Below are 12936 nucleotides of genomic sequence, written 5' to 3'. Positions count from 1 at the left end.
ATTAGGCAATTATTAGTTTTTTTTATAAAAGATATAAGACTATCATCATATTAAAATGAAATAATCTTGTGTATTGTAACATGTTTTTCAATCATACTTTGGAAAAAAAAAACACCTTCCAAGAATGTCCAATTCTGTTTTAAATCTTGATTTGTTTACTGATTTCATTTATCTTCACATCTTTTATAAGATTGTTGCGATGAGAGGGAATGTATTATTTACTAACCCGTGCACCAAAGTGTCACAACAGTCCATACCCAAAGCTTCTTGATGTCTTGTCCCCATTGTGTCTAGCTCACCTAAGTCTGACCTTGACGAGTCGATCAGCTAGCAAAAGAAGATGAATATGTTGAGTTGAAAGTAATAATTTGTTGATTTGTAGCTCTACGATTTCTGTCACTGCCCCTCGGGAATGTTATGACTTCTACCCCGACTCTTTCCCGTCAGGTGTGTGTGATCTGATTTGTATTTCACCCTCCCCCACCCCTCGTCCCCTTTCTCTTTTTCTCTCTCTCCCATACCGCGGAAATCTAGGTGACGTCACCCCAATACGGGCTTCCCATTGGCCGGCGGGTGACAGACTCCTACGGTGCATTGTGTGAAGCAGATGAAGAAATTGACTGGCGATCTCTTTTAACGAGCAAGGTGATTTGTCCATTTGCGGGCGGCGCTACTATCCACACAAACTTTACCTTTTCGTTTTGCCCCCACTCCCTTACTCCTAGAGCACACAGTTTGGGGCCCGATATTTTTAACAAAATAGATCTATCGAGAAAGTTGACACTCACGTTATAGTTTGGTTTGTTCCATTCAAACATCTTTCTCTGAAATGTTCACAATGCATGTGTTCTGTCTCAAAGTTTCTTCACTCCTTATTTCTATTTAGCCTTCGAGAGCCATCGGCTGATTATCTTTTGTCTTCAATTAGATACATGGGATAGCCTACATAAACGTATTTAACAAACTTTTTGTTGACCTCTACAACTGTGAAGTTCAAAGGCAGGTTTTCAGGAGAGTCGTTATAAAGCTACTTCTTGCATTGGTCAAAGAGGGATTTTTCGCCATAGGTTTCCTTGTCTGTACGGATACCAGCGGGGGCTGCAGGCGGGTGGTCGATACCATGTCAGCCTTATCTCTAGGCGGCCGTGAGCCGCGATCACCTACACAACACCATCACAATATCCACGTCCCCCGGTCCCATTCTGATAATGACCTCGCTGTCAAGACACGTTTCACGGACTTCTTCATCGAAACCATCCTTGGACCCGAATTCGGTGGATCGCGCAAAACGAGTAAAGTGCACCATCGAGATGACGATAAACCCGAGGTCGTGAGACAGGACAGAACAAACGTCGCCAAGCGATGCGAGGAGGCCCGCCCGCTGAGTACGGGGGATAAAGCATCACCGAAATGCCCGACATCGCAATCATGGCCAGCATGGGTTTACTGTACGCGTTACTCGGATAGACCGTCATCAGGTAAGAGGACAATTCAAATTATTGATATCATCTAATTTATTGTTTTCATTGTATCCGATCGTCAATTTTCTGTAGTAAGCATGGTCAAGCAATAAACATTCTTTTGGTAATAGTAATGAATAATAAACTCAGAATTATTCATGGTTGGTACAAAATTATGTCATAATTTGGTTAGGTTATCTTAATATGATGTTTAAAAATATGATTGAAATGGAGTTTATAATTTAATATTAGGTAAATGCTTTTTACAGCAATATTCAGTAATCATATTTTGAAACTATCAAAATGAAACAATGTGTTGTTACTCCTGTATTATACAAAAAAAATGTCCACGTAACCAACGACCAACAAGTGAAAAGCACAGAAGAAACTTTTTTTTGCTCTTTGTCCATCGATAGATTGCCGGTTGAAAAAATAGGTTCAGCATCTTAATTATACAATATAAATTAATTCCATATTTTTCGGGCGCTTTGAATACCTTATTACAAGCTTAATTATAGTTAAGTGGATTCTTTTTCTGCGTCGAGTAGTTTCTCTGATTACCACTATACGCCAAATCCGTATCCTAATGCATTATGACATTCGTCCCAATAAATTTGACAAACAAAACCTAATCTTTTATCTGTGGGAGTAAAAGAAAGTGAATATGATATCAAAGAATATGAAAAACACATGTTACCAAGGTAACGGTTAAGACGGATTCTTCCTGTAATTTGTCTCTTCGTCTTATACTTGTCACATCTTTGCGCGTGATTCTCGCAACAACCAACGACCCAATTTAATAATCCCTTCTCACCGCATTCTTTCCTTTCAATGTGGTTGAAATTTTCAAATTTTCCTTCCCGGTTTCTGGTTGAATCTTCACAAGTTTGTCCCTCCCCTCCCTGTCTGTTACCTGAATTAATATGAAACATATTTCAGTTACGATAATTATAGCTCATTATGAACTTTTGACCTCATACTTATATTTTCTGTGATATGTGCAATGACAGTAATGTAAACTTTAAAATGAATTACTAAACGATATTGGTTTAATTAGTTTACAGGTTTTTATGAAAATGATGCTTACTCAATTCCTAAAATTTCATCATGATAAATCTGTTTGAAATAAATACACTTATTTCTAGAGATTTATGAAATTTCCTTGGAGATAATACTTTATAAAGCATAAATGAATGAATTATATAAATCATCACTAAAAAAAATGCATGGCGTCACGACTATTTCCCTTTGAAAAACATCCCTTACATTCAGCGTAACGATTTGGCAAAAATCATAATCATTTGAAAAAAATGATTATTTCAATATTTCATTTGGTTAACTTATTAAGAAATTTTCATTTTTTCTTTTAAATAATATATTGGTGTATAAGTAGATATATCATAAGACATAATAGTTTTCAACTATATCCTACATGTATAGCAGAAAATCATCCAATACTCTTAAAGTTATTACATATCTAACGGCTTCACTATATCGATTGGACCTATAATACACAATTTTTAAAGTGTACAAAATGTAAATACTATCAATCTTTTTTTGGTAGTAATAATAATCATATTAAATTATTTAAGAGAAAACTACTCCATGTATTTTGTATTTGTAGGCCCTGTCACCTTATCACAGTGTACCAAAATAAAGACATCTTGTGAAATATCGCCTAAATAGAAATGCATTTAAGTAATGACATTAAAGTAATCATTTTGATACTTATCTTGGATTCATTTTCTACAATGTTGAAAATATTGATAAATCACTCTGGTATTTTATTTTATATCAACACATCAGCAAAGTAATTTAGAAATCCTAATCAGGTAATCCCAACGAATTACTAGCTTTCTTGGTAAGAGAGAAAAATAAAACTACCCATTTTCATTAACATGTGAATATAATGGCAAAACTTAGAAATTTACAGACATTAAATTTGAAATTGCTGTATTAGCAGTGACAAAATGATTTTTCACAAAGTGAGTTTGAAGATTCAAATTATTTATCATCTGAATTACCCCTATACCAATTGCTTCTGACTTAAATAGTTTGACTGATTGACATAATATTACTGCTTCTCACTTTCCGAGAAAGCTTAACGACGTGAAGATCATGCAGACTTTTTCATAACAGAATCGTTTTAATCGTAATTTGATTTATTATGTACAGAATTAATGATGTGTATGCGCTGATGAGTTCGATGTGTGTGGATTTATACTTACTGTATTAATGATAGTTTGCGCATTATAAAATCGTTTTTAAATTTCAAATGTCATTATTTGATGCATCATGTAACAACAAGCGTACCCATTATTGTTTACAAAATATTTTTAATTTCTTAATGTTTTTCTTATGGACTTTATCTCTGTCATAAGCTGAAGACGGACTTGATGTTTCAATATAATCAAAGCAAATAGACGTACAGAGAAAAGGGTTAGACCGTTTACAATGCAATAAGAACACTCAAATCGAAACATTATTATGAAGACATGTGTAAATTCACGATCAATTTCGCCAAAGTAGACCAATCTTACCATATTCAACAATAAAATGCAATACCTTCTGCAGTATATAAACGATACAATAAGAATATGAGTGAAAATCTGACAGAATATTCATAATATCCAGCGTAATATGTGCACAGTATGTGCGCCTTTTGCGGAAAACAAAACAAAATAATTCAAACCAAACTGCAACATACCATTCTAGCAGGGTCCCTATATTGGTGTTCACACCTTTGCAATAATATGTTAGTTAATTCTTACTTAGTGATATATTCTTATGACTATTTCTCTAATTTTATTTTCAGGCTCGAGAGTATCGAGTTAATGAATCTCATTGCCAGAGAAGTGTTTTTCTGCCGCATATCCCAAATAAAATGTGATATGTCATTATCAAAATGGGAAGCAATTTGTTTTCTGTCAAATTGACTTGTTCTAACCTTTTTTTGTCTCTAAAATATATCAAGATTTACATTATACAATGTCTAACCATGCTTTCATAATGTTTTTCCGATAATAATTTTTTTTTTAACAATCTTGTATTGTTGTTCTCAGTTATAATTATGATGAATAATAGGTCATTGCATGAATTCACTTCTCGCTTCTTTCGTCATCGCTCTCACACCTGTTCTAATCCCCTCCTCTTCTTCATCCCAACACCCTAATATGAGCACACGCACATATTCAAAAATAATTGTGAGGAAGAAAAAGATAAAAAAAACAAACAGAAAAGTGAGAATGTATCTGCTCTAGATCCTACAACAGGTACGTTGATTTATCAACCGTAGGATGAAACACTGCCTTGACGCGGAAAATTGTGGCAGGTCATTCGCCACAGTCTGCTGTCTTCACTCATTTTCCAGCGGGTTTCCTCGCTCAACACATTTCGTTAATAAGGTTTTTTTTACCCCCCCCGTCTCTCTCTCTCTTTTTTTACGTCCCATTTAATGATCCGTTTAATCATCTATCCATCCCGTTATTTCCAGTTTGATAAATTATTGTTTCATAGTGTTACAGTACACGTATTTATTTATTTATTTTATACACTGTGTTAAAAACTGGGATAAAAATTTACCATTCGGACAAAGTTTCTTGGTGTATAGACTATCTCAGAGGCTCGTCCTTTTTCTTATCATAGTGTACGTCACTAATTCTAACCCTCCTACTTCTCGAGCTTCTTATTCGTTTACCCCCCCCCCCCTGTGAGTATGACCTTATTTATTTGAGACATTTTTATGCCATAATATCTCTTTCTGAAAATAATTAATTCGACCTTTCTTTAATGGATATTACTGTATTCATATTATTCCTATGTCTCTTCCCCCCCCCCTCCCATCTCTCCCATCCCCTCCGTCCTACATTTTGTTGGGGAACTATTCTGTCATGTTTCATGGTGTGTTATCGAGAGTGAAGACTTATTTCATGTCGAGTAGGGAGAGTACCTTATTAGCAGCGACAACCCTCACAGTGTAAATGACTATTGGTGCATCTGCTACAAGCGACGTGAAGGCCAAAGCCACTATTAATCCCTTCAATATCCCTTCCCATTTCTCACCTTCTCTCTCAAATTGAATCAACCCGCGGAAAATGGTAAAGCCCGGATGGAGTTAGGTGTGTACCCATCACGTGAATGTTTTCATCAGGTGAGAGGGAGTGAAACTGGATAAATCCCTTCTCCAATTTGATCAAATTAAGTGCGTGTTACATTCTGACGGCACAAAATGAAGCAAGATAAAAGACAAATATAAAAGGAAATGAGAGAGATAGCTAGAAAGAAATAGAGAAAGAGTGAGTGGGGGATGCAGAAGATGAAAGACTGACGTCGAGGGAAGGTCTCAAATGAATCTCTTTTCTTTACATCTGTTGAAGATTTAAAATAAAGGGCCTAGTAAAACGCCTCGAATTTTGACTGATGAGCTATAATCATGATAATCTTTATTCTGAAATCGTCAATTTTCATATTGCAGAAATATTAATGTAATTTTAAAGTAAATACTAAGTATAATACACCTGACTACAACTGTGTCTTTCTTTTCACTTGTAGTGTTTTTCAGTAAGGTCTGAGGCACATTGCCCTAACCCTCGCGGCAGGGGATAAGCAATTATCCGATAGCTACCGAAAGTCGACGAGTGCGTTACATAGTTCCAAACAAAAAAAGTTTGCCTCATGAATTTTCAAGTTCACATAACAACGCTTGAAGCGCGATGTAACCATGCATACTTCATACTTAAAGTCTCTATATTTAATATTCAGAAAATGCTTAAGGATTTAATCGAAGCGTTAAAGTTACAAATACATTTTTAGTAGATTAATGAAAGAGCATTTTAAGGAAACTGTTGCTTTCACTTGATAGGCCTATACTTGGTTCATGCTGATCATGAATTCGACCAGATGACTGTATATGAGAACTTATATTAGCGACCACGCGGGAAAGGACATATTTATGTATTTTAGATGGTTACAGGTCGCAACAGACGACAAACCTCCTTTATCAGACAATTACAGACTCTCTGCAACTTTACGAAAAGAGCCATAACAATTGAAAACTGTTATAATGTTTTATGGAGAAAATTTTTAAGTAATATGAAGATAATGCATCCATGTGGGGTCCTGTTATTAATTTAGCTAATATTAGATTATGATATCATGTAACCACATAACAGATCAAATAATACCGTATTCTAAAGAGATTAATAAAACACTGTACACAACAAAAGAATAACATGAAAACAGGAAAATTAGACAATCAGAATGAAAACTGAGCTTTCCAATCACCATCTCTTGCTGGGAGAGAATATGTCAAAAATTCAAAAGATACATTTTCTTCAAAGGGGTCGGTAAGGCGTGAAGTAGCTTTGTTCTAACAAATTGGAGAATTTTTCGAGTACTTGAGCGCGTGCGCAGGGCGGTTGCCAATTTTTGAAATCATTATGTATGTTGAACTTTGAAGAGGGCCTTGAGGTAATAAAAGTAAAGGTGAAAAGTTACTTTTTGTTCAAACTCTTTTTTTGTTGTTGCTAACGATGTAATGTGCAAAGTGCGCGTATGTCTTTGGTTCGGATTGATATCCGTATTGCATACCATTCAACTTTAAAACATCGATAATGACAATATTTTTAACTTTCAAAAAATTTAAAAAGTGAATGAATAAACTGGCCTATAATAGAATATCGGTCATTGTCCTTATGCCTTTTTTGTTGTATTGTATTTTTGCAGTGTTTCAAATGGGCTTTTACTTTTGAAGTACGTCCACGTAGCTTAATCTTACACGTTTTTTTATGAGTGTAATGTAATAAAATTGTGCATCCATTGAAGACTTCCCTCAGAAACACAGATTGTGGCTCAGGAGGTTATCTCTTCTCATGTGAAATAAATGAATAAATAAACAGTCATTCTGAGAAGTACTTTTAAACTAAAAGTAATTCGCTAATTAAAAAGAGAAATAATTTCAAATGTTGACGTTCTATATTTACCAATGTGGAAAAAATGGTTTGTACTTGAAAAAAAAAACTGCCGTTCGAAACTTGGCAAGGTATAGATCAATAATATCAATTTGTATCAATTATTATTATTTGTTTATTATTTTATTATTTATCATCTACATTTATCATACTGTATATATATATAATATATATATGTGTGTGTAATATTTATACACACACACACACACACATATATATATATATATATATATATATATATAGATATATATATATATTTATAGTCCAGAGTTTGAAATATGTTACTATTTACAAATAGAATCCAAACAAAATATTAATAATTGTTATCATCATCATTACATGTATTATTGCGATTTTTAGTTTTAACATTGATATAAAGCCAATATTTTATCATTATCATTTAATCATTATTATTATTATAGTTGTTGCTATTTTTATCATCATCATTATTATCATAATCATGTTTCAAGGAAGGAGTTCTGGTATATTGACTTAATTCTATGTATCACATTACTTTAATGCTTTGGATTTTTGTGTGCTGTAGTTGTTGCTTTTTCTTCCCTATAGTATACTGATCTTCCACATGAGTAGTAAAAAACAATGTGCAAAATTACATTAATGAAAAACGAAACGTAGACAAAATAACACGAACAAAGTATCAATTAAAACAAAATAGAAACGGAAATAGGCCACCTTTTTATGTACATATTCTTTGAAAGATGCTTAAAATAAATCTTTTAATCTGTAAAATGTATTAGTTAGTCTTAGCTTTGAATATATGGTAAAAATATGGAGGCGTCGGAAAGGAAGTAATTATCTGTAACTTTGTCATTGCATTATTGACTTCATTTTACCCATTAAAACGCAAAACGCAAGCTTCCTATGCGAAATCGGGACGCCCGATTGTCGCGGATTTGCGAGCCACGAACATCGCTACCTCAGTCGACCCTCTCTCTCACTGCTCAAAACTCGCCGAAATTCCCCCGGTTCTTCCCGTTGTCTAAACCCCTGATCCCGTAGTGCCCGGCACCTGTTTATTTTAGTAAATTAGAATATTAACTCCTTGGCGGGGTATATATCACTAGGGCCCACACAAGAGAGAATTTTAGAGTGAAAAGAAAGATCCAATTTTCTTAAATATGAAATCATTTTGAAATCGGGGAATCAATCTTAAGACCCCCGGATTTCATTCATTGTGGAAATCAAAGCCATCTGAGAATTGTTCGAAAAACCATCCCTAAATTGTCACCTTTTGTATCTAAGCTGCTTTTTGAATTACAATATGTAAAAGAATGTATTATTCACAGTAGGGCCCGAATCAAGTAATTGCTTGCATCTGCTTATTTGAGAATATACATACATACATATATATATATATATATATATATATATATATATATATATATATATATATATATATATATATATAAATATATATATATAAATTTTTGGCATTAACCTCCCCAGAAGAGATATGGTGAAATAAAAGACTCTACAGGAATGTTTTTCTGCTCTGAACAATACTCAAGAAATGTTTTGTCAATTAGCGTTTTGGTTAAAAAATATGACAAAAAATCCCGGACATACTGTAAGTCAAACACAAATAACATGTTTTCATCCAATGTTTATTGTAACGTCGGAATAAACATCAATATGGTTGAAGTGTTTGGTGTATTGGTATTCTAAAATGTCAAAATAATTACATATCTAATGGTGACTTGTTAGCTTTGATTTACTGGTATGGCTGATCTCGGTATCTATATTTACGTCTCTGATCTGTGGCTTCATTCCTCCTCGTAGAAGGAAGTCAATGTTTTCATTTTCATCTCCTCTCAATCAACCTCCATTCTCGACGATGCCACCCGCCAATGTCCTACCCATAAATTCCCGCAGTCATTATGGTCTTTTTTCATCGCATATCGGGTTGAGAGACAAAATCTGAATGGATTTAAGAGTCTTACAATTTGAAATGTGACCCCACAGTGCGTGTTTTTTTTTCTTCGTCCACATGGTCGTTTTCCTTTCGCCATTTTATTCCCTTCTTTAAACTGTCTCAGTTGTCAGCTAACAGATAAGAACCTCACAATTTTGGGGTCTTTTTGGGCATGTGACTATGTTAGGATAACTTTCTTTTGAAGCCATGGGATAAGGATAACCCGTTTACAGGTGTTTTCTTAAGGAGAAAATATGTCAGTGTCGATATGATATCTGGTTCATATTTTGATCCCATACAGAGGAATTTGACAGGGAGAGGGACGAGACGACACGAAACCCCTCACGTATCTTCCCTAACTTTATCAGCGAAAACCGTCCTCTTGTATCTTTATGATTTTTTTTCGCGTTAAAAAAAGTTGAAGATCGAGCATTGTGGTTTTTCAGCGTTGTTGAGCATTGTGGTTTAGTAGTTCTGTCTCTTGCCTTTAATACCGAGGGTCCTTGATTCGAATCGAATTTCTTACAGCAATAAATTGATCCACAGTGTGCTTTACTCAACCCAGGAGAGGTAAATGGGTACCGGCAGAAAGTTATTGCTCATAAAGCTGTGGGCAACGGAATCGGTAACCTATTATAGCCTTGTCTTAGGATTTCCTCTTTCAATTCGAACTGATTCTTTGGTGCCATTTCTTCAACTTGGGGATGTTCTTTTTCAGATAGATTTTGTAAATAAGAAATTTGATTATGATGAACCATATGTCTTTTTCTCAGCAGACTGCTTCTGTTTTTCATTGTTTCATTTCTTTATTGATTTATCACGTGGTGACAATGCCTATCGAAGAGATCGAGCTGTAAAGCCACTATAGCCTGAGGGCGTGCGTCACCATACATCATCCTTTAGCTCTTTTCTACAAGGAGATTTTTATGAAAGAGATACCTTCGTTATTCTCCTAATTTTTCTCCCATTTAAGGGCTAATTATCGACGCATAAAATGAAACAATTAGTCACATAGACCGCCTTTCGCCTCATACGTGAGCAATTTATTCGACATGGGGCATTTAGGTGAAATCCGATGACTGTTTAACGAACTTTCTACCCATTACGCCCCCAGGACACCATTAACTCCGAATCTCAAATGCGTCTATCTTTGATTCCTCTTACAATTCATCTTCTCCTTACACTTGAGGTACGGCATCTTACAACTGTGTTCTATAGCTATTGCCAGTAGCGATATTTCAATTGTCATCGTTTTATGACAGCAAGGTCTAAAGATTTTCGTCGTCTACCATGCCTACGTGTACGTGAAATAAGGCACCTTTTGCTTTAGGGCCAATTCTGGCGGACGCGCCATTCGAAAGGCATTAATATCAATTTTGCAAAAATTGCTCTTCTATTTTTTTTTTGGGGGGGGGGGGAAGGAAACATCGGTCGAGAGTAAGCAGCAGTAAAGAATATTATCAGGAGGGTTAATGACATCAACATTGTATTTTTCTGAATTAAAGTCCTGCGTAAATGAGAATGATTCGCGAACATTATTTTACACAATATTCATATCTCAATTGATTCGACCTCAGAATTAAAGATAAAGCACATTCTTTATGTACTTTGGGTGAAGTTTATGAAGTTGCTTATAACAGAGACCATTTCTTATAAAAACAAAACAAATAGTGGTAAACCGGGAGTTATTGATTAGGCGTGTCAAAGTTGAGTTATATTGGAGTTCATCTAATCTTCCACAGTTTGAATCATATAAAAGTGCATTGACCATTGATTTTCTTTTTTCTTCAGTGATTCTTCATGAAAATTGATTTCCATGTTTGAAGATATCAAGCGCCCACTTTAAAATCTCTTTATGATGATAATCTCTACATAATGTATATACATATATGTATTATTTTTATGAGGGAAAAAAAACAAACAGACAAATAATGACAATAACAATTATAGCAATAATGGTAATAACGGTAATTATCATAACAATGATGATAATGACAATAATTATAATAATATCAATAATAATAATAATCATCATCATCATCTCAGCTGTAAGCTGCTCGTCCAGGAGGTCTAAATAAATTCCGTAAACCGTAAATTCCTACAAACAAGCCTTAAAATGCTACTTTTCAGGTCTGACTTTCCTAAATTTTTAGCTCGTGCTTTTCGCTCACAATATTTTGAGCAGGAACTTGGCACTCAATTAGATGACTATGGAAAGATATGTATACACTTATTGGATTCCAAAAAAATAGTCCTTAAACTGTCCCAGTTTTTGGTCAATAAATACAACAATTGCAGCTCGCGCTTCACGCACGCATTGTTTGTTTAGCGAGACAGGTAATTATCATGATTACAACATTATGCTTATAATGTCCCTTTTTGGGTCTGAATATAAAAAAAAATTAGCTCGCGCTTCGCGCTCGCATTATTTGATCAATGAGATACATATCCGTTTAATGGCACAGTCCTTAAAATGTCTATATTCAAGGTCAGCATACCTGCCAATTGAGCTTAATAAGTGACTCAAATTTTTTGCTGGTGCCCCCCATGCTGAGACCCACGGTACGCCACAGTGTAAAGATGTCTAGCAAATAATTTGAAAGGGAGTTGGATGACTTCTATTAGTTCCAGACACTCGAACCCTCCAAAACACAGGCTGGCTCAGAGTCAAATCTTCAATATAATTCTTTTTGACACCCTCACTGGGACTGTAAAGAATCACCAGGTATTGCAACCACTTGTCAATTTGACTTTTTTTCTGAAGTTGATGTTTCAAAGCCGAGAAGGTACATGTGACCGAAATAATGAGATGTAATTGGGTGGATATAGCTCCGACGAAAAGCTGTTGCGATGCTTTGCAGAACCGTTTGTTCAGGTTGGGTTTCGCGAACTTATGTGTACATGGTTTATGAATTACTAGATATACTGTAGAAGGACTTGGATAACTTCACAGTAGACAATGTGCGGGAGTTTAATTGATGAAAAGCACTTTACAAAAAAATAATCAAACCAAACTTGGGTTTTACCTCGAGACTAAGACCACATACATCGGGGGGAGGGGGCGTTTCATCAATACTTTCGACCGACAAGTTGTCAGATCTGACAACTTTCCTGGATTCTGATTGGTTGAGAAGCACTGTTACTATAGTAACTGTCGGATAAAACAGGACTTGTCGGATAAAACGTCCGACAAGTCCTTTCATGAAACGCTCCCCAGATGAAATCAATATGTAGATAAGACTGTTCTTTCAGAGAGAGAAAGAAAATAGATTTCAAGATAGAAAACTAGAGTAGGATATAAGGAGAGGGTATACGGAGAGGGACGAGGAGGGAGAAATGAAATGTTGAAGATTGGAAGGTTGAATCCAGTCCGAAGATTAACTGGTAAAGCAGTGAGCCTGTGAAATCCATACACGTTAATTAGCGCTGAGTATTGCAGTCCCTGACATGTCATGTATTTATTTAAGCATGGCCATGAAAAGACCTACTTGGCAATGGACGCGAACAAATGCAAACAGAATTGTTTCAGTTACTATGTGGAGAATGCGTTCCTCCGTGATGATATATCGAGTAA

The 12936-nt window shown here is 35.1% G+C and overlaps 1 protein-coding gene across 1 annotated transcript in view; it reads left to right on the top strand.

The window, feature by feature from the left end:
• The first annotated feature begins 1120 nt into the window (after positions 1-1120).
• Positions 1121-12936, top strand: part of LOC121411986 (homeobox protein engrailed-1a-like) — a 52622-nt gene continuing 40806 nt past the window's right edge. The window contains exon 1 of the mRNA XM_041604897.1: positions 1121-1478. Within this exon, the coding sequence (XP_041460831.1) occupies positions 1121-1478 (358 nt within the window). The remainder of the gene's footprint in view (positions 1479-12936) is intronic.

The sequence above is a fragment of the Lytechinus variegatus genome, chromosome 3 (genome assembly GCF_018143015.1).
Source record: "Lytechinus variegatus isolate NC3 chromosome 3, Lvar_3.0, whole genome shotgun sequence".
Taxonomy (NCBI): Eukaryota; Metazoa; Echinodermata; class Echinoidea; order Temnopleuroida; family Toxopneustidae; genus Lytechinus; species Lytechinus variegatus.
Note: the sequence above shows the minus strand (reverse complement) of the source record. Positions and strands in the feature narration are given on the sequence as shown.